The 21428-nt window shown below is 38.8% G+C and overlaps 1 protein-coding gene across 1 annotated transcript; it reads right to left on the bottom strand.

Moving 5' to 3' along the window:
• Positions 1 to 52: 52 nt before the first annotated feature.
• Positions 53 to 20954, bottom strand: LOC143280982 (nuclear valosin-containing protein-like). Its single transcript, XM_076585832.1, has 23 exons — positions 20836 to 20954; positions 19979 to 20052; positions 18995 to 19044; positions 18085 to 18151; positions 17752 to 17800; positions 16442 to 17056; positions 14986 to 15037; positions 14486 to 14550; positions 13963 to 14106; positions 11796 to 11897; positions 11105 to 11228; positions 10111 to 10393; positions 9355 to 9425; positions 8888 to 8964; positions 8273 to 8395; positions 6820 to 6924; positions 6284 to 6346; positions 4777 to 4899; positions 4249 to 4348; positions 3584 to 3690; positions 3201 to 3268; positions 2514 to 2676; positions 53 to 1984 (listed from the first exon to the last, which is right to left on the bottom strand). The coding sequence occupies exons 1-23, from the start codon at positions 20896 to 20898 to the stop codon at positions 1946 to 1948; spliced, it is 2727 nt and encodes a 908-aa protein (XP_076441947.1). The 5' UTR covers positions 20899 to 20954; the 3' UTR covers positions 53 to 1945.
• Positions 20955 to 21428: the final 474 nt, after the last annotated feature.

Here is a 21428-nt window from a genome sequence, read left to right as displayed (position 1 = left end):
CAACTATGATTGAATGGAGTTTACTACAACCAGGATTGAATGGTGTTGGTTTACTACAACCAGGATTGAATGGTGTTGGTTGGTTTACTACAACCACAATTGAATGGTGTTGTTTACTACATCCAGGATTGAATGGTGTTAGTTTACAACACAGAAGAACTGTGCTCTCCAGCCTCACAAGCAAAAGGCCTCAGTGAAACATTTATGCCCTCATCGACTCAATTTTTAGATTCTCTGATGTAAATAATATACCATTACTTAAGTCTTTTATGGTATACCAACTTTCTTCTAAAATAATGAAATTAACTCATAAACAACTGTGGATAAATGGGACAGATCACTTGTCATGAAAATCCAGTTGCTTGTGCATGCACATGGACCATTGAGAATGAAAAAAAAAGTCTTTTAGGCTTTACCTGACACAAGGTACATCCCCCTCATTTTTTATTCAGACATCTTTTTGTAGCTCTTCTTCTTCTTCTTCTGCGTTTGTGGGCTGCAACTCCCACGTTCACTCGCATATACGCGAGTGGGCTTTTATGTGTATGACTGTTTTTACCCCGCCATGTAGGCAGCCATACTCCGCTTTTGGGGGTGTGCATGCTGGGTATGTTCTTGGTTCCATAACCCACCGAACACTGACATGGATTACAGGATCTTGAACGTGCGTATTTGATCTTCTGTTTGCATATACACACGAAGGGGGTTAAGGCACTAGCAGGTCTGCACATATGTTGACCTGGGAGATCGTAAAAATCTCCATCCTTTACCAACCAGGCGCCGTTACCATGATTCGAACCTGGGACCCTCGGATTGAAAGTCCAACATTTTAACCACTCAGCTATTGCGCCTGTCTTTTTGTAGCTCATATTCTTGAAACTCTGCGCTTTTATTGGCAGTGCTCAATGCCATCAGTGCACCACAGATGACCTGTTTAGACTTTGGCCTTGTCAGTCTGCCACTTGTTTTGAGTGTATGTATGGATGAGTGAAGATGATCAAGTTAATAAGATTGGTGAGAAAAGTTTAGTATCATTTCTGGTCGAAGAGAAACTGTCTTGTCTTTAGTCTAAATAACATGGACATATGTTTAGTGTTCGGAAGGCAAGTGAAGAAAGACTAGAAAATTGTTCAGTAAAAAAAATTATATTGTCATTATTTAAGTTTATGAGTCAAATGTGCTGTTTCAAAGCCTGCTTGTTTACCAACACACACACACACAACATACATGCTAGCACACACGCACACGCACGCGCACACACACATATTTCTAGCATTTATCTGTATGATCATGAATGTGTATGCAGCCATGACAGAATTTCAGTTACTTAGATCACATACATAACATTGTAGCACAACACATTCCAACATACTGTGTGTGTTGCATACCCACCCAAACATCTGTAGCCCAGCTGACCATCAGAGCTATCAACATAAAATGTACACACACATTCAGATGCAGTACTATTTCAGGTCTTACATTAAAAATCAGTCTTGCTGCAATGATGGAAATAAACTATCCTACATATTAGACCTTCCTTGTTTCAAGCATGTGGTGATTGTAAAAATGGATGGTTGAAGAAACCTGAACTGCTAAATGAAATAGAACAAAAAATTCAGATAAAGTCTAAACCTATTCTATTCTATTCCTAATGAAAAAAAAAACTGCACACTGAACACATAGATCTGCAAAGAAATTTTGCACTATGTTATAATACTCACATTTAAGGAATTCTCTTGGACTGATTTGAAACATTTATTCACTTACGCACAAACTGAAGCATACACGCACTGTTCAAACTGAAATTTTTGTCAAATGTTTTCAGGCTGCAATGAACCTGACTTCAGTACAGATGTGAAGCTGATAGACTCACAAAGCTGCTCTGTCACAATCATGCACTCTGCAGTTGTAATGATCCATTTCTTTGCACAGCGTTGATCTCAGATCACATCTGAAGTGCCACCCGACGATATTTCTCTGCATCCTGAAAAACAACAGTGAGCAAAAAAATGATAATCACATCTGTGTATGTTTGATTTATGTAACTGCATGAAAGTTTGCTGCGTGAATGTCAACATGGGTATGGTCAGAGAAATTTGTACATATGTAGTATCTCTACATATGTAATATCGAGGTAAAAATCTGAAACATCATTTGTGAAAACCTGATGATCAACCAGCTGCAGTAGTTTGATAGCAATACAGAATGAAAACTGATACACTGCATACATAGAGAAAAAATATCCAATAAAGAAAATGACTACTGTCCTTGTTCAATGAAAATATTGGATAATATACAGCATTAGACTTACAGTGAAGTCATTCTTCAATGCAAACTATCTCTTTTATTTACTTTCGATGTTTCACATTGCATACATAAAGAAAAAATCCAATAAAACAACTACAATTTTTGCTCAATGTAAAATATTGGATAATGTACAGCATTAGAGTTACAGTAAAGTTATTCTTCAATGCAAACCATCTCTTTTATTTACTATAGCCTGTTTTTCCCACCTTTTTCATGACTGAAGGTTTGACGAGCTGTAGGGCACAACTAAAATGATCTCCAGTGACCAGGTATTCACGACTGTTGTTTTGTCTCCATGTGGGGTCTCTCATGCTCTCCTTCATGGCAATGGTAGAGGCTTCATCCACCAGGTGTTTCAAGTCAGCACCCCTGCCACACAACACCACAACGATTTAGGTACAGAAATGTTGAACGATAACATATTATGTAGACAAAAAGTAGAAATCGAATGCTGTTTTGTGCCACTTCCGGGAGGTTATCGCCCGTAGCTACTTCGTTTTCTCCGCATGGCGGATAGTAGTTTGCACAGGACAGGAATCGGACTCCCTGTCGGAGTCTGCACTAGTGGGTCACAGTAAGTATGTTAGATAAACGTAATTTTAGGAAAAAAATTTCCTTTTTGTGCCATTACCAGAACATCGTAATTTATATATTAGAGAACAAAAGCTGGGATAATTTTTAAAGCAAAACAAATTTGGTACTGATTTTCTTTCTTTTTTTTTCATCCAAAGCATTCCTTTTCTGTTCATTCAAGTGAACATGATGGTCTTTTTTTTTCAGATGCACATTATTGCTCTAATTGTATTTTACAGTGTGAAAGTACTGACATATTACCACTGAAAATGAGAAAAGTATTAGTATGATAGCTAAACAGTCAAAATATCCCAACTTACGAGAAGCCCTCTGTTTCTTGTGCAAACTGCTGAAGATCACAGGACTCCAGTTTGCGTTTAGATCCACCCTGGAAAGAAGGGTAAAGTCAACTTTATTAGTAACACAGGTGTATTTTGAAATCCTATAAAAAGAATTTCTAAATCAGACTTGATCAAAAATCTTAATTAAAAATGAAACATTCACACTGTCCTTGCATTTGGTTAAGAAGAAAAAGTAAAAAAACAACTGACATTACTCAAACCTTTGTCAGTGCTCTCAGAATGTCCAGACGACCTTCGACATCTGGTAAGCCAATGAAAATTTTCCTGTCAAATTAGCCTGGTCTCTGCAGGGCAGTTGGTTAAACAGAAAAAGGAAAAAAAACAACTGACATTACTCAAACCTTTGTGAGGGCTCTCAGAATGTCCAGGCGACCTTCGACATCCGGTAAGCCAATGAAAATTTTCCTGTCGAATCGGCCTGGTCTCTGCAGGGCAGGATCCACATTTTCTGTGAAAGAAGAGGTTCAGATTATGGCAACCAAGTTGATACAGCTGACAGTACCAATAAGAGCCACCTAACACACAAGTCATCTCATGTAACCAACTTTCTGGCTTCAAAGCTTTGGACATGACAACAGCATTACTGTATCTGATTTGGTCAAAATACAACAGAAAATGTTGATAGTTGCTCTGTTTCGTGCTTTTCCATATAACTTCTAACCACACTTTCATTAGCAGAACAGTAGCCACTTCAAATAATGCTGTAGTGACACTTTCATGATCATTTTACACTTCATAATTTTGCTACTGTTTATTTAGCAAGCCTATCATACTCAACTACAGGTAAATGCTGATAGTTACCCTAAACACTGGTTTGCATTTACCAAGCACTGAAAATTAATATCGCATACATCACTGTCTCCATAAATCTACAATGCACAACCAACAATGGTAATATAATGGTATTGAATGCTCATCACCCATCTCACTTGTTTCAAACAATCAAATGCAACCTCCATCCGAATCAAGTGTAAGTATTGTTCAGAAGCAGGGAATCATGATTTACCAATGATGTTGGTGGCTCCCATGACGTACACCTGGTTCCTCTCCCCACAACCGTCCATCAGCGCCAGCAGCTGATTGGTCACTGACTTCCCTACATTGCTCTGTGGACACAGCCCACTCCACGTCAACATCTCTAATTCTGCCCCAAACCAAAGTAACTATGAGGCTGGAGCTGGTCTTGAAATCTGAATAACACTGATTTACCGCTTCATGAAAAAAAAAAAATTCTCTGATCCGTTTACATGCCTGTATTTTGAGGATTCCAGCTAACCCTTAACACATAAGAAGTCTTTAACAGTTCAAATCAATGTAACAAAAGGGTTCACAAAGATCAATAAAAGATAAAACCTTGATTGACAAACAGGTGACATCAGCAATTACTAATTGTCAAACAAATGCAGGGGTAAGGGGGGGGGGGGGAGTTTACTATGATCAGCAAAAGAGAAGAAAATTCTTTGTAATAAAGTGATAAACATTAATGTTCATGAACCCACAAAAGTGATGACCATTCCTGTAAATCAAGACTTACCCCTTCGCTGTTCTGTCGGTTGGAGCACAGGGTATCCATTTCATCAAAGAAGATGAGGCAGGGCGCACACGTTTGAGCCTTGTCAAACTTCTCGCGCAGGTTTTTTTCACTCTCACCAACGTACTGAAAGTTCACAGGTCATACTCAGCCTACAGTTCCTTAATATCATTCTTGGATTTTATTTATCTTATTGTTAATTTGGAAACTGAATACAATCAGTTTGAAAATGAATGCAATCAACAACAAAAAATTTTTTTTTTCATTGTGTGTAATGATTCCAACAATCAAAGATTGAAGGCGTGTGTGTGTGTATGTGTGTGTGTGTGTGTGTGAGTGAGTATGTATTGCACTGAATGGTGATCAGCAAGTGTTTAGTGTGCATGGCCCATCAAAACAGAAAGTAGTGAGATGTCATCACCCTTTCCTCACACAGGCTTTCCTATTCACACTGTCCTCTTCTCTTCACTTGACAACGGGCCTATGGTCCGAAACGTCGTGTCAAAACAAAGAGGATTCAACTACCACCCAAAAGATTTTTATAAACTTTAGTTTTTTGTCTTAATCAAAGATTGATATTTTACAACTTTCAAATTTCCCTCCGCTCCCACTCCTTCAGTAAACACATTCTTAAAGAATAATTTTAACTAGAATGTTATTTTTATCCTTTTCAGTGGAAGTTATTCCTATCACTGTAGAGAAATTGGTGATGGAGTCTCCTGTCGGACCGACGGATGAGTAGGCAGGCAGGCTTATCTGTCGGTGTGTGTCCTCATATGGGAGAAGAGGCCGATTCTGGATGCGCAGCACTTCCCACAGGTGTTGCAAGGGAAAACGTCTCCAGAAGTTGAGCCCTGCTTCCTTCGCTCACGCTTCTCCTTAATGGCCAGCGTTCTCTTGTTTTCAAACGTCTTTATGCCACTAGAGCACAGCATCCTCCAGCGACAGCGGTCAAGGGCATCAGTTTCCCAGGAAGCGATGTCTATGTCACAGGCTTTGAGGTTTGTCTTCAAGGTGTCCTTGAAGCGCTTGCAGGGTCTTCCACGTTCACAGTGTCCTTCCTTCAGCTGGCCATACAAAAGCATCTTCGGGATCCTGCTGTCTGTCATGTGGACAACGTGTCCTGTCCAGCGTAGCTGGCACTGGATCAGCAGGCTTTCGATGCTGGGCAGGCCGCTCCTCTCTAGGACCTGGAGGTTGGAGACCCTGTCTTGCCACTTTATGCCGAGGATCTTTCGTAGGCATCTCTGATGAAACTACTCAGATTGTTGAATGTGAGTCTTCCCACCAGTTCAGCTGACTTAATACTGAAACAACTTTGTACATCTACAGTAAATAAATAAATATTGCTGGAGATGAAGGGACAATATCCAGTGTTTCCTTCACTTCAGCTGACTGAACACTGCAGCAAGTTTGTACAGTTGTACAAAAGTAAATAAACAGATAAATGAATAGATACGTAATTACTGTTAGAGATGAATGGAAGATATGCCACCAAAACTGTACACACCTTGTCCAGCAACTCGGGGCCCTTGATATACATGAAGTTCAATCCAGCCTCATTTGCCATGGCCTGAAACACACCTTACCTTCAGTCACAGTAAACATTTATAAATGATAATGTTTTAACTCTCTCCATACGAACGGCGAAAGAGACGACGTTAACAGTGTTTCACGCCAATTACCATCATCAAAATATTGCAAGCGGAAGGCTCTTATACTGAAGAGGTGAATGTTGACAAAGAATACCACAGTTCTGACGACGGAAGCTAAAGGTTGGGTCATTCAGACACCCACTGGACATCCGAGGGGTCTGTGTAGAGGAGAAGAGAGGACTGGCCGTACTGAGTGAGTTAAAAAGAAAACTGGAACAAAGAGCAACTATTCAATAGCAAAAGATGATAAAGGGGGAAAAAACCCAAAGTAACAGATCTTATTCATTGCTACACTGAATCCATATTGTCATCACTTTCACATTTCAGCCATGTCATCAAAGGAGGGCAGTACAAAAATCACCAAAGCCAAGGGGGGAAAAAAGTCAGTCACCTTTGCAACCAGGGTTTTTCCACAACCTGGGGGTCCAACCAGAATGATTCCAGAATTGGTGGGCAAACCAAAGGCTGAGGCCATCTCTGGATCATGAATTCGACACTGTAACAGAATGCACATCACAACACACACTGAATGCAGATAAACCATGTTAACAATTTCACATTAACACAAACAAAATGACCAACAAAGTTTCTGATTTCTTGTGAACAGCGTATTATTTCCCCCAAGACAGGCGCAATAGCCGAGTGGTTAAAGTGTTGGACTTTCAATCTGAGGGTCCTGGGTTCGAATCTTGTTAACAGCACCTGGTGGGTGAAGGGTGGAGATTTTTCCGATCTCCGGGTCAACATATGTGCAGACCTGCTAGTGCCTGAACCCCTTTCGTGTGTATACGCAAGCAGAATATCAAATACGCATGTTAAAGATCCTGTAATCCATGTCAGCGTTCGGAAGGTTATGGAAACAAAAACATACTCAGCATGCACATCCCCGAAAACAGAGTATGGCTGCCTACATGGTGGGGTAAAAACGGTCATGTACGTAAACGCCTGCTCATGTACATGCATACGGGTGAACGTGGGAGTTGCAGCCCACAAACGACGAAGACGAAGAAGATTTCCCCCATGCTTCCACCACTTCCTCTTCCATGCATCAGCTTCCTAACATCCTGATTTCAGATAAACAGAGTTCTCACTTTTCCCACCACATTAAAAAATACCTCTGAATACAGAAAAAAAAAAAAACAGAAAAAAAACATGGTCAATTTATGGTGGTCTTACTGATTTACCTGATTGAAAAAAATGAGGGTCTGAATGATGACAGGAGCATAAAAATATTGGTAAGTACAGTTCACTTCTACTCCTCTGAACAAAATAGACACATGACTTCAGCTAATGGTGTCATCACTTATATACAGGTATGCAAAAGATAAAGTCAAACCAAACCATTAACGTTTAAAAACTCTCTCTCTGATATATATACATATATGTGGTTCGTCTGTCGGGATCGACGAGGACCATCTTGTCATCCTGGGGGTGGGTGGGTTGGGCTCTGTGGGTGGGCAGATGACTGGTCAGGCCAATCCACGCCCAGAAGGTTCTGACGCAGTGTGGACAGGGGATGGTGGTGGCTGTCGGGGACTTGCTGGCACTGCTTTTCCTGGCCTGTCTGCGTTGCTCTGCTGCAGCGATTCTGTTGGCCTCACAGGATTTGGCGCCTTTGTGACAGCTGAACGCCACTTTGGTCTGTCCATTGCATTTAGCTCCCACATATCGTGGCTGATGTTGATGTTGATATATATATATATATAGAGAGAGAGAGAGAGAGAGGGAGAGAGAGAGAGAGAGAGAGAGAGAGAGAGAGAGAGAATGATGATTAAAAAGAACAAACAAGTGAATTAAAACCTTCCAAAGCAGGTCTGGCCCTGTTCAAAGAAAAACATGCTCACCAGAATGCTGTCCTGCAGCTGAGCTCGTACGTTGTGCAGTGCCCCCACGTCCTCCCATGTGGTGGTGGGCACTGTGGCAAACCCTTCACGCTTGGCTGCTGGCTGAGCTTTCTTCAAGGCTCCCTGCAATTGTTCTCCACTGTTATTGTTACTGCTCTGTGCCATGCTGATTATCTGCACCCTACAATTGTTCTCCACTGTTATTGTTACTGCTCTGTGCCATGCTGATTATCTGCACCCTACAATTGTTCTCCACTGTTATTGTTACTGCTCTGTGCCATACTGATTATCTGCACCCTGCAATTGTTCTCCACTGTCAGTGATACTGCTCTGTGCCATGCTGATTATCTGCAAACTAATGATCTGCAAAGAACACTGCAATCTAGAGTCTTCCATAAAAAATGTTTTTTTACGAGTTAAAAAAAAAAAATCTTTTGCATCTGCATGGATGTGAGTGTATATTCACATTAGTATGGCAACAACATACAGCAATTTAATGGCTAAGCATATATAACCTTTTTTCTCAAGCATTCAAGTAAAAAATATAATAATCTATAAAAAATTTTTTTAAAAATAAAAAAAAAATCAATAAATAAATAAATAAATAAAACTCACCATGAAGTCTTCCTCTGTCAAAGCCACTGCTGCACTGTCCTGCTCAGTTGCTACAATGCTTGAGCCAGTTAAGTGAGCTGCAGAAAAACAAAATGAAGATAACTTAAAAATCATGTGTGTGTGTGTGTGTGTGTGTGTGTGTGTGAGAGAGAGAGAGAGAGAGAGAGAGAGAGAGAGAGAGAGAGAGAGAGTCTTGATTACTTTGACTAAGAGTGTGACACTAAAAAAAAAAATCATCAGAACGGTACTGGATAATGAATAAAAAAAGTGAAAAAAAAAAAAAAAAAAAATACTGGGAAAAACGAAGAAAAGTACACAAGAGAGCTTTTAGCTTAATAATCTGAGTGTGACAAGTTCTGTATCATGCTAATTCTTTGCCAAATTCATAACTGAATTGCACTTAAAATGATGGTTGTGAACAGTAACGTGTTTTTTTCTAAGCAATAAGTCACCAAAAGAATACTTACCAGGAGGCTGAGGAGGAGGTGGATATTTTACAGGGACCCTCTCGCTCTCTGAAGAACTTGTCCTATACAAACTGCATCAACAAAAGGATACACATGTAAATCACAGAATGAAAGAAAAGTAGGTAAATGAGTCAGTCAAAGGAATATATACATATTCATAACTGAAATCTGTTGAATATGATACTTCTCTCTGTTCAGATATGCTGCTTTGAGTCTCAAAGAATTTTTTTTAATGACTACGCAAAAAGCAAGTAATCAATTAATTCAAATCATTTCGGACAAATGTATGAAAGAATTAAACCATTCCTCAAAAATATTTTGAATAAAATTACACTCTTTTCCATACAGATAAGAAAACAGGCCAGTAATGTAGAAGAAGAGACACAAATGTGGCTAAATCTGATTTAAACATTCTGCAAGTCACACCAAAGAAGACTGGCAGTACTGTGTGTTATTGCGCACAAATAAGGAGATTGTTAGCATCTCCCTCCCCCTCCCCTTTCTCCTCCACATGAAAAAACAAAACAAAACAAAAAACAGATGCAAACAGCGGTTATGCGTGACGAATGTGTGTGTCAGCGTGTACGTACTGATGTATGTATCCACAGCGTATATTTCTATCTTTATTCACATAACTCCTGCTCTAGCAGTAAATCACCACAATTAATTCAGAATCAAAATTCTCTTATCAACCATCACCAACATTCACAAGCCTGTCCCTACCACAGAGCAAGCTGTCACAGTCTCAGAACTTACTCTCGCACTCTGAGGAAGGCGAAGGAGAAGGCATCATGTACCAAGGCACGCAGATCGCCTGCAACAAAGCCAGGCGTCAGCTTCGCTAAAGCTTTCAAACTCAGGTCCGGCGACAGGGTGTACTTGCTGCACAGCTTCTGCAGCAAGGATTCCCTCGACTTTTCGTCTGGCATCCCCAGCGCCTTTTCGATGAAGCGACCAGGAATTCTCAGGTCTTTGTGGACCGATTCAATCCTGCTGGTGGTGGCTATCAGCACGACGTTCTCTGGCCTTTCTTGAAGTTCTGAAAGGCAGGTAAAAGACAAGTGAGGATTAGTAGTATTCTGCACTTTGTAAGAGAGAGATGTGGCCTCACTTCTGGAAGATGTAGCGCAGTTTTTTTATCGGGCCAGCATTATCAAGACTTTTCTTTGTTTATAAGTGTAGTCCACAGATCATGATAACCTGCAAGTGGGACAGCATTTTTGCCTTGCAAACAACACTCATTGATAACGAGACTTCACAACTGTTTTCAATGACTTCATTCTCTCTCACGTCACACGCTGGCTGCAGCTACAAAGTGCTCCTCCAAACGCACATGTTTATCACCAGCTGATAATCACATGTCAGATTTCCTGATCATGTAATGTGCATTTGTTTTTCATGTTCATGATCTAGAGACTTGACTGATATTGCTGTATGTGAGTTTCTTGGGATATTGCTGTATATAAGTTTATTGTGTTTCATTTTTTTTTGTAATGGAGTGAATGTATCATTTTCATTTCTAGACTTGGAACTGATATTGCTGTATGTGAGTTTGATGGGATATTGCCGTATATAAGTTTATTGTGTTTCATTTTTTTGTAATGGAGTGAATGTATCATTTTCATTTCTAGACTTGGAACTGATATTGCTGTATGTGAGTTTATTGGGATATTGCCGTATATAAGTTTATTGTGTTTCATTTTTTTGTAATGGAGTGAATGTATCATTTTCATTTCTTCTTGTATCTTACCGTCAATACAGGTGCCGAGTTCTGAAGCTATTCTGGTCATCATGTCCTTGGACCCACCAGCTGTGTCCTGCCTGGGTGCCAGACATTCAATGTCCTCCAGATACAGCACACACGGGGCTTGGTTCTGTCAGATACACAAACAGAACAGTTTTCATTACAACAAACCCATTCTAATACCAATGCAAAATCACATGTGTAAAGGCAGATGACACAAAATATGCAACATCCCTTCTTCAAAACGTACCAAGGCAAATACTTGACATCGCAAACAATACAAATGAAAAGATAAAAGAGCACCAACACATTCAATCACACAAACTGACAAAGACATCTTGGAGAAAAACAACAACACAGTAACAAACGTAACAGAAAAACTTCTGAACAACAACAGAAGCAATTTAATCAAATCAAATCATAAGACACTCAAAGACTTGTGAGCATCTTTGAACGGTAACTCTTGCCACATTTTCTTTTTTTTTATAGAAATATTCAATTCAACACACCAGTAGTACTAATCATAAATTTACGATTAAAAACAAATGAAAAAAACAACATGCAAAAAAAAACCCACCTAAAAAAACCAAAAACAACACACACTGAAATCAATTTCTGACTGCAGAAACCAGGAACTGGGAGACAAAGTTTGTGGAGAAATAGAACAATACACGAAAACCAAAACAATCAGTCTTACAGCAGCTTGTTCAAAGAGATCTCTGACGCGTTGCTCTGAATCCCCTGACACGCCAGAAATCAGCGTGTTGATCTTGGGCTTCAGGAGACACACCTTCAGTTGCTGCAATGAAACAAGAAAAACGTGAAGTCCACCTGTTTTCAATGAGTACTGGACTGTTGCCAGCACAAGCCCAAATCCATAACAACAAACAGCTGAGTGCTGTTCCTGACCCATGTAAACATAAAAGAGCTGATAAACTTGCACACACATCATAAACACACATTCACATAGCAAACAAGTGCATTCCACACACATGCAAGCACAATATTAACAGACGTAAGCACAAAAATATATGTAAACACCTTGTATGATGTTTTAACCTTACACCTTCATAATTATGTTGCATGGCTGACGTACTGTTATTGCCAGTGTGCACTCATGTATGTGTATGAGTATGTGTGAGGAGGGAGTGGAGACTGTGACTGGAAGTGTATGTATGCATGTGAGTGGATGAGTTTATGAGTTTACTTCAGCAGCAGTAAAAAGCCACTGCCATGACCTTGTTTGCTCCAAAAATTTCCGCTTGTATTGCCTGCAACGCCATTTTCAATACATATGTAGATTAGCTTGTCATGTAGGGTACCAAGGTCAACGGCTGGCCAGGGAGTGTATATTTACAGAACCTCATGAAGAAACTTTCCATTCAACCCTTGACACATTTGCAATGCCCAGTGTAGCTGCTGATTTTTATGCGACCCCATGAGGAAAACGTGGAAAAAATTTTAATTGTCAAAACCACTATAGCATTCCGTCGGCTGGAACGCTACCTTACGTCAGGAATGCTATAGTGTTCCATAGTTCAGAGTGAGTTAAGTTACTGCGTTGCATATTTCAATGTTAATGTTCTAAACGTGATTGTGCTTTATATGTTTAATTCTGCACTTTGTCAAGACAAAAACCAAATTTCTGTGAATTTACATTTTACAGATAATTAAGTTGTATCTTAACTTACACAGCACACCCTCACCAGACAGCCTTTCAATGCACATGATAGGGAATCATCAGCTAAACTGTGAATGAAATAACTTCACAGGAACATTATTTTTTTCTACTTCTACTTCTTTCTCATTATAATACAAGACTGTCACCATCCTCGTATTCTTGAATACAGACTCTCAAAACAATAAGACCATACATGGTATATGCAAGGTAATACCATGACCTTACAAGGACTAAACTGCACTTAACACATACTGAAATACTGCAAGGAATTCTGCCTTTCACTTACGTTATTGCTTATCTCTTATATAGTTTTAGCATCTATTCTTCTTCTTCTTCTGCGTTCGTTGCCTGTAACTCCCACGTTCACTTCTATGTACAGGAGTGGGCTTTTAAGTGTATGACCGTTTTTACCCCGCCATGTAGGCAGCCATACTCCATTTTCGGGGGTGTGCATGCTGGGTATGTTCTTGTTTCCATAACCCACTGAACGCTGACATGGATTACAGGATCTTTAACGTGCGTATTTGATCTTCTGCTTGCATATACACGCGAAGGGGGTTCAGGCACTAGCAGGTCTGCACATATGTTGACCTGGGAGATCATAAAAATCTCCACCCTTCACCCACCAGACGCCGTCACCATGATTCGAACCCGGGACCCTCAGATTGACAGTCCAACGCTTTAACCACTCGGCTATTGCGCCCATCGAGCATCTATTCAAAACTCATAATTTATGGACTGAATTAACACATTAATTTTTCTTTCACAGATACAAAACTAAGACCTAAGACCAGCCAGTAACTGTATCATTCATACAAGTCAAAGAACCATCTGCGAGTGCTCATAAATGGGGCACTGAAATAAACCGTGTGAAATACATATTCATGCCAATGCTCATAACATAAACTGATTTGAAATAAAAAGTGCAAATATCAACTTTTTTCATACCAAGATGCATGCTACTAAATTACACACAAAAACAAAACAAAGAAAAATCACTGCAATGTTCATGATATGAAAAGATTATCGGCCGTAGCTACTTTCGTTTTCTCCACATAGGCGGGTAGTAGTTTGCACAGGACAGGAATCAGACCCCTGCCGGAGTCTGCACTAGTGGGTCACGGTTAAGTATGGGTAATGAAAAGAGATCACATAACTACAACAGTGCAAAACGGTGACTTACTCCTGCTATGCACTCTGCCAGAAACCTTTTCCCTGACCCTCTAGGTCCATGCAGCAGATATCTGCGACACGTCTTCTTGTCCGACTGGGAGGCAAACTGACAGTAGTCTGCATAAAAGAACTCATCAAAATCTCTGTGCAGCTCCTGCAACACACCAATAAAAATATTTTAAAATCACCACTGTGTGAGTTGAAATTAAAAACACAATCTGTCAATCATTTTACTGCGCTCAGTGAGTGACAAAACCCTGCCATATATTTTTTTTCGTGTTTAAAGATCTGTCCTTAAATTTTTTGTTGTTGTTGTTGTTGCAAATATGCAGATTGTTCGTTAACAGCGTATAAACAATCATATTAAAAAAACAAATCCTTAACTTTTCTGCAATAAACAAAATAAATTTTGTTTTAAACACCAAATTCAAGCAAGACCGATATGTATATATCTATATATTGCAAAATTATCACACACACACACACACACACACACACACACAAGCATGCCAACAACAAAAAAACATGCTTACCGCCAGTAATTTGCTGTTTCCTCCAAAGTCATTCAAAGTTGAATCTGGAATGGTTGGTTCAACATCTAGAAGAAAAAAACAAGAAGACAAAATCCATATGATACTGAAAACAGAAGCAGATACATTTGTGGACTGCAATTCCCTCATTAGCTCATCTTTAGGAGCTTTTATGTCCTTTTTACTTTAAGCAACTGTACTCCATCTTCAAGGGTGGGTGTGTGCTAGTTGTGTTTATGTTTCCTTGCTTCATTTAATTTTGACATGGGTGTGTGTATTTCATCACTGATCACACATGAATGTAATTAAGGCACTAGTACTATTTGTACAGAAGTACGCTTGCAATAACAGAGACCTAAGAATAATTTTATTGAATATTAGAAATTACAAAGATATATTTTTCTGAGGGCAAAACAGAGGCAGTTTCATATAATCTTTAGATTTATCATGAAAGAAAGGCTTCTTCACATTAGTTATAAACATTATTTCATCTATACACTCACCTGGAAGGTCCGTGTCAGCATCTTCAAGCCTTGTCCTTTTCCTCTTCAACTTCTGAAGTCAGATAAAAGAGCTTCATTTGAGGAAGAGTATGAAATGAAAAATTCTAGCGAAACTCTTTTATACCATGATATGCACAAACTGTCATATTAAGCAATGCTCTGAAAATTATTGAATATATTGATGTGAAACGTATACACACATTACAAACTGGATATGGACATGGACATTATAGAAACACATATTCTGTACATATTACAAGAATGATACTATCATACACATCAAAACACACAAATCATACTAACTGTATGTTAGTGTATGTGTGTTCATGTGTGCAGATGTGTGTATGGGGTACTAACATGTATGTACCTGTGTATGCTTGTTTTCGTTTTCTTTTTTCTTCATCACACAATGAAAAATAAAATAACACCAACAGAGATCGCAACTTGTGACCAATGTTGTTACTACCCATTCAAGATGGAAGGCAACATATCCACCATTAGTTTCAAATCAACTTCTTGAAACACTGTCACAGATTACTGTTACAAAAAGCAACAAGAACCAAGAACAGTTCTTGTTACATCACCCATTAAAATCTGGAACATATGATTGCTATTGAATCATTTCAACCAACATGGTGAAGTTCTTGGGGGTGGGGGTGGGGGGGTTACAAAAGAGATATCATCGACATTCCCAACAATTACTGAAAAAAATACAATGACTAATAATACAAGTGCTTTACCTTTTTCTTCATTGAAGAACCTAAATTACTCGAAAAAATACAATGACTAATTTTGTAGTAATAATACAAGTGCTTTACCTTTTTCTTTGTTGAAGAACGTAAATTACTATTTAAATTTTTTTTTAAACACACAAAAAACAATGACTAACAATACAAGTGCTTTACCTTTCTCTTTGTTGAGGAACCTAAATTGCTATTTTAAAAACAAAAACAATGACTAACAATACAAGTGCTTTACCTTCCTCTTCGCTGAGGAACCTAAATTGCCATTATAAAAACAAAAACAATGACTAACAATACAAGTGCTTTACCTTTCTCTTTGTTGAGGAACCTAAATTGCTATTTTAAAAACAAAAACAATGACTAACAATACAAGTGCTTTACCTTTCTCTTTGTTGAGGAACCTAAATTACTATTAAAAAAACAAAAACAATGACTAACAATACAAATGCTTTACCTTTCTCTTCGTTGAGGAACCTAAATTGCTATTAAAAAAACAAAAACAATGACTAACAATACAAATGCTTTACCTTTCTCTTCGTTGAGAAACCTAAATTGCTATTAAAAAAAAAAAAAACAATGACTAACAATACAAATGCTTTACCTTCCTCTTTGTTGAGGAACCTAAATCACTAAATAAAAAAAAAACAAAAAAAAACAAACAACCCCCCCCCCCAAAAAAAAACAACCAATGACTAACAATACAAGTGCTTTACCTTCCTCTTTGCTGAAGAACCTGACTTTCCATCAGAATTGGCCACTGCATCAGAATCTGCATCCACCACAGCCTGAAGCGTCACACTTTTAACTGGGGCGTTTTTATCAGAGGGGCCTGAAGCCGAAGTGGCCACAGAAGACTTCCACTTGTCAGTGACGTTCATCACTCTCTGGGCACCGCACGTACACGTGTATGGACATGACACAGACCAGTTTCGGGATGTAGAGTTAACGTCTGACGTGTTCTGACCGTCGTTGATATTCACAGTTCTCCTAGCACCACAGGTGCATGTGTAGGAGTAAGTCAAGGTCCAGGCACTGGGGGGTTCTGAACACTGCGAAGCGTCTCCACCTTTCACCGACTCGGCATCCAGTCCTTGGTCCATGTCCTCATCGCCTCCCTTGTTGTCCGTACACCGAGAACCACTGCGATCAACCACCCAGCCTACAGGGCCCATGGGACTGGAGTTGTCCTTCCTGGCTGATGCTGGTGTCCCGTTCACCTTCTTCATCTTGGATTTCTTGCCCTGATCCGGTGTGGACGATGACGGAGTTTTGACGGAGTTTGTGTTTTTGTACAGACTCCTCATGGCCAGGTTCATGGCGTTTGTGTTCTGTGAACATAATCATGTTAAATTATACATGGAAAATTAAGGACAAATATGTAACTTCAACACAAACAAAATTACCTAACTATCCCTCTCCACTCAAACAACTTCAACTCATAACACCATTGAGCATAAAATCAGCCCCAAATCACATAAGGACTGCTACTTGAAAAAAAAAAAAAAGCAAAAATCAAACAACAGCACACTGTGTGCATAACAAGTGGAACAGGTCAGCACTCTTGATATCCACCAAACCACCTCCAAAAAGTATCTGGACAACAGAAACAGTAGAATTTAAACCAAACTCTCTCAAAACACTCTAGTTTACATATTCAAGACATATTTTATCAACTCAAACTCAGAAGAGGGAACATACCCCCAGAACATCTACGTAAAAATTAAAACTTCATCTTCAATCAGAAGACATGAAATCCATTTTTGGAGAATCTAAGTATGTGTTAAAATCTATTCAATTAAAATAACAACAACAACAACCAAGCAACACAACAACAAAAGAAAACAAGTGAGAGACAAAGATAACTCGAGATCTGAGTAATAACATTCTGCTAAAGAGACATGTACAAGCATGTGCAACACAAATCATCCATCATAAAAAAACAAACAAACCCACCATCAACAAAAAAAAAAGAAAAAGAAAAAAAGAAAAGAAAAAAAAAAAAAAAAGAAGAACAAATCATTACCTCATAAGCGACAAGTCCTTCAGGGTCAGAATCAGAACTTGAGTCTTGCCTGTAACAAAAAATAAGAAGACATGACAAAAATAATAATAATAAAACTCAAAACATTGCAACTGTTCTATAAGGAATGAACAACCAAAAGAAAAATAATCTATATATCTATTGTATTATCTATTGTATAATCTCTAATCACTATACGTGTGAGTGTGTGTGTGAGAGAGAGAATTATGCTCTTTTTTTTTTAACTACTTAAAAAAATTTTTTTTTAAAAAAAAATAAAATGAAATAAAAAGAGGAAAGAGAGAGAGCGAGGGCGAGAAAAGTCACCATTATTACCTCCGTTTCTTGGCACCTTTTGTCTTCGCTTCAGATCCAAACACCTCTGTTTTAGCCACCTGTAAAGCTTGGGAAAAAAAAAAAGTTCCTTTCATCAACTTGTCAAATAAAATCCATGTTTTATTTTCAACTGAAGTGCTGTGATCTGCTGGGAGCAGTCCTGCTACCCAGACTGGACTGATGTGGACATTCATGTTTCTTATTTCAATGTGAATAGCACTAAAGCTTATCCTCCAAACTTTTCGGGCAATAAATTTTGTTGTGTATCACATGCTTGTCACAGGACTGGGGTACAGAAAACTGGCAAAAGTAAATCAGGAATTCTTTTACCTGCAACAGTAGTTATTACATAGTCCTAGTCCTGACCAGGTATGACTGTGAAAAACCAAAATACATCTCTGCATGAAATATATACAATGCATGGTACATTACAGGATCCCCCTCCTCTTTTAGTTGCAAACACACACGCACACACAGACACAGACACACACACACACACACACACACTGACACATAAAGAGTCAAGACAAGAGCCTCGTCTTGTTAATATACAGTATTGTGGTAAAACAGTTAATAAATATTTGTTAAATGAATCAGCAATCAAGGTACAACAAAAGCAAACAACAAACTGTACCTTAAACAATTATATATTTTGTAAGTTATAACACACCAGATGAGATACTCCACATTCAAATATGGTGATACTGAAATGCTCAGTATCTTGCATACAGAGAGTTTAAAAACCTATCAAAAATATATACTTTTATAATTTCAACAGTTTTGTCATTGTTTGAAGTACATAGTTGTATTTTTCTTTTCGTTCTGCTCTAAAATTGTTGAAGCCTTTATGTGAAATTATCACAATAACAACTGGTAGCATCTTCCTACTTCCCAGTCTCTCTCAACTTACCTTTAGCAACAGAGTGAGAAAAGGCATTTCTCTTCTTCCTGGCATAGTCACTGCAATCAGTGCACACACATACACACACGCACACATGTACACACACACACACACACACACACACACACACACACACCACATGCACGCACCCACCCACACACAATTTCAGCATAATAAGAAAAGATACAACTTCAATGGCTTAGGTATAGGTCATATATAACATCTTTATCTTTCCTTTTTCTGGTTTGTCTGGATTTCGAATATAACCATGTCTCACTTTCTTCTTATTTCCATGATCACCCTTATGTTGGTTGCAGTAGTAAGTCCCTGGATTGTAACTTTTCTCCAGGAGAGAACTGAAGTACCATTAAAAACAACAACTGCAACTGGTGTCTCTTAAATACTGTGACATTAGTCGGGAAGAACTGACATTGCTAAGATTTTACATATGATGACTTCACATGGAAATGAAGCTGCAGTTTATATATATCAGGTATAGCAAATGGTTCCCTCCAAATCCAAGGAAAATTCAAACAGTTCAAAGTTGCTGTCTTCGAAAAGTTTATAATTCCCATCCCAACTCCCCCTTTCTCTTATTGCCCACTGTAATTCAACTTTTCCTTTTAAAAAAGATTATCATTTATTTCAAAGAATTTTTGAGTATGCGATCAACATAAGCAAAAGCAGCAAACATGTGCTGTCCTCCATTTCACAGCCTCCACTGCTTCAATCAAACTCTGTATCAGTGTATGTAAAGAAGTGCCATCCTATGCACAAAAAACAACAACAAAATATGAAGCAAAAGTCGAACAAAGAAGCCTGATGTTTCGCACATTCTGCTTCTTTCGGTTCCCTTTGTTGCTTGCAATTTCAGAGAGCCAGTCAACTTCAAGAGCTCAGATCATGTGATGCACCTCTGTAAGTCATGTAAGCATAGAACTCTCCCGCGTCTATCAGAGAATTACCACCAGTTCATGAGTCATAGTTAAATACCTGTAAGTAGCCTGGAGATGCTGAACAACTCTGTCTGGGCCAATTGTTGACTCTGGATCCTTATTTTGCAAAAACTGGAAAAACAAATTTAAATACTAATCATAAAAAATACTAATAGCAACAACAGTAATATTTTTCTGATAATCACAAAACCACTCTGTGTGTGTGTGTGTGTGTGTGTGTGTGTGTGTGTGTGTGTGTGTGTGTGTGTGTTCATATAATGTGTGAATGCCATTACTTAGATTTCTGGAAGAGAGACAAAGAGAGGGGGGGGGTTGGGGGGGGAGACACAGAGAGGAAGAGAGAGGGGGGGAATGTGCAGGGTGGGGGGGCGGCGGGGAACACTGAAATTTTATCTGAAATATTTCTTATTTTAAGTCTTGCACAGATGTCAGTTCATTTGTCTCTTCTCTTCCGTCTGCTGCCACACTATAATATGTATGTTTTGTACCTCTGCTTCTTTGACTGTCACCACCTTTGTCAGTCCCTCATAGACCAGTTATATTCTATCACAGCGTGCTGTTGTTGTTTTTCACACTGCTGCTTGACTTTTGTCTAGGTCTGACTTGATTCCTCCCTGGTCCCCTCTGATCAAGGCTGTTTGGTGGTCATTTTGCTGCTGGATGGCTTGGAGGATGCGGATTATATCGGCACTGGCATTCACTTCTGTCGACATCGGTGTTTTTTTCATTTTCATGTCTGTCCCAGGAGAGAGAGAGGAGAGAGAGAGAGAGAGAGAGAGAGAGAGAGAGAGAGAGGTTGAATAAGTAGTCACTCAAGTCCGGAAAACACAGGCACACAATTCCAAAACCATTGCTGGATTGGAGAGCCCTGCCCTGTCCTGTGGAGACTCTTACCAGTTTAATCCTAGGGACGAGCTTGGGATCAGATATGTACGCTTTATCTTCTTTATTGGCCATGTTTCGGGCACAATACTGGTATCCAAACCATAACACGTTGCCTCGTGGACCCAATCCGGAAGCGCTGAGCGGAAGTCCAATGTAAATGACTTTTTACTCCATCAAAACAAAAATTGCGTATGTTTGTGAGGGGCCACACTATTATCTTCAGAGTTAATATTTCTTTCTTTTCTTGAGGCCAAACCGAAGTTAATTCCGTTTTTAGGATTTGTAATTCCTGGAGTTTTATTTCTTTATTTACTTTTTAAAAGTTTTTAAAGTGCATGTGTGTGCTTGAAAATTTTGTGCATTAATTTGGGTTAAAACCTTGGTATCTCTCTCTTTTTTAAAGTTTGCTACTGTGTATATATGTGAGAAAATTGTGCCTTAGTGTGTGTGTGTGTGTGTGTGTGTGTGTGTGTGTGATATTTATTTCTTTTATTTTAAAGTTTACCTGTGATATATGTGTGTAGAACTAAAAGTGTTAAGCATTGATATGAATATTAATATGTAATTTTTCTATTTGTTTTTCCTTATAATTTTTTCAAACA

Source organism: Babylonia areolata, chromosome 4 (assembly GCF_041734735.1).
Source record: "Babylonia areolata isolate BAREFJ2019XMU chromosome 4, ASM4173473v1, whole genome shotgun sequence".
Classification (NCBI taxonomy): Eukaryota; Metazoa; Mollusca; class Gastropoda; order Neogastropoda; family Buccinidae; genus Babylonia; species Babylonia areolata.
Note: the sequence above shows the minus strand (reverse complement) of the source record. Positions and strands in the feature narration are given on the sequence as shown.

Bases quoted from the DNA above. Each gene is read 5' to 3' on its own strand.
- LOC143280982 (XM_076585832.1), bottom strand. From the start codon at position 20,898: ATGGCCAATAAAGAAGATAAAGCGTACATATCTGATCCCAAGCTCGTC. The intron at 17,057-17,751 runs GTAATGATTTGT...TTATGTTCACAG, and splicing joins AAGGACTTGTCGCTTATGAG to AACACAAACGCCATGAACCT. The intron at 11,898-13,962 runs GTAAGTCACCGT...GTTTCATTGCAG, and splicing joins TGGCAGAGTGCATAGCAGGA to CAACTGAAGGTGTGTCTCCT.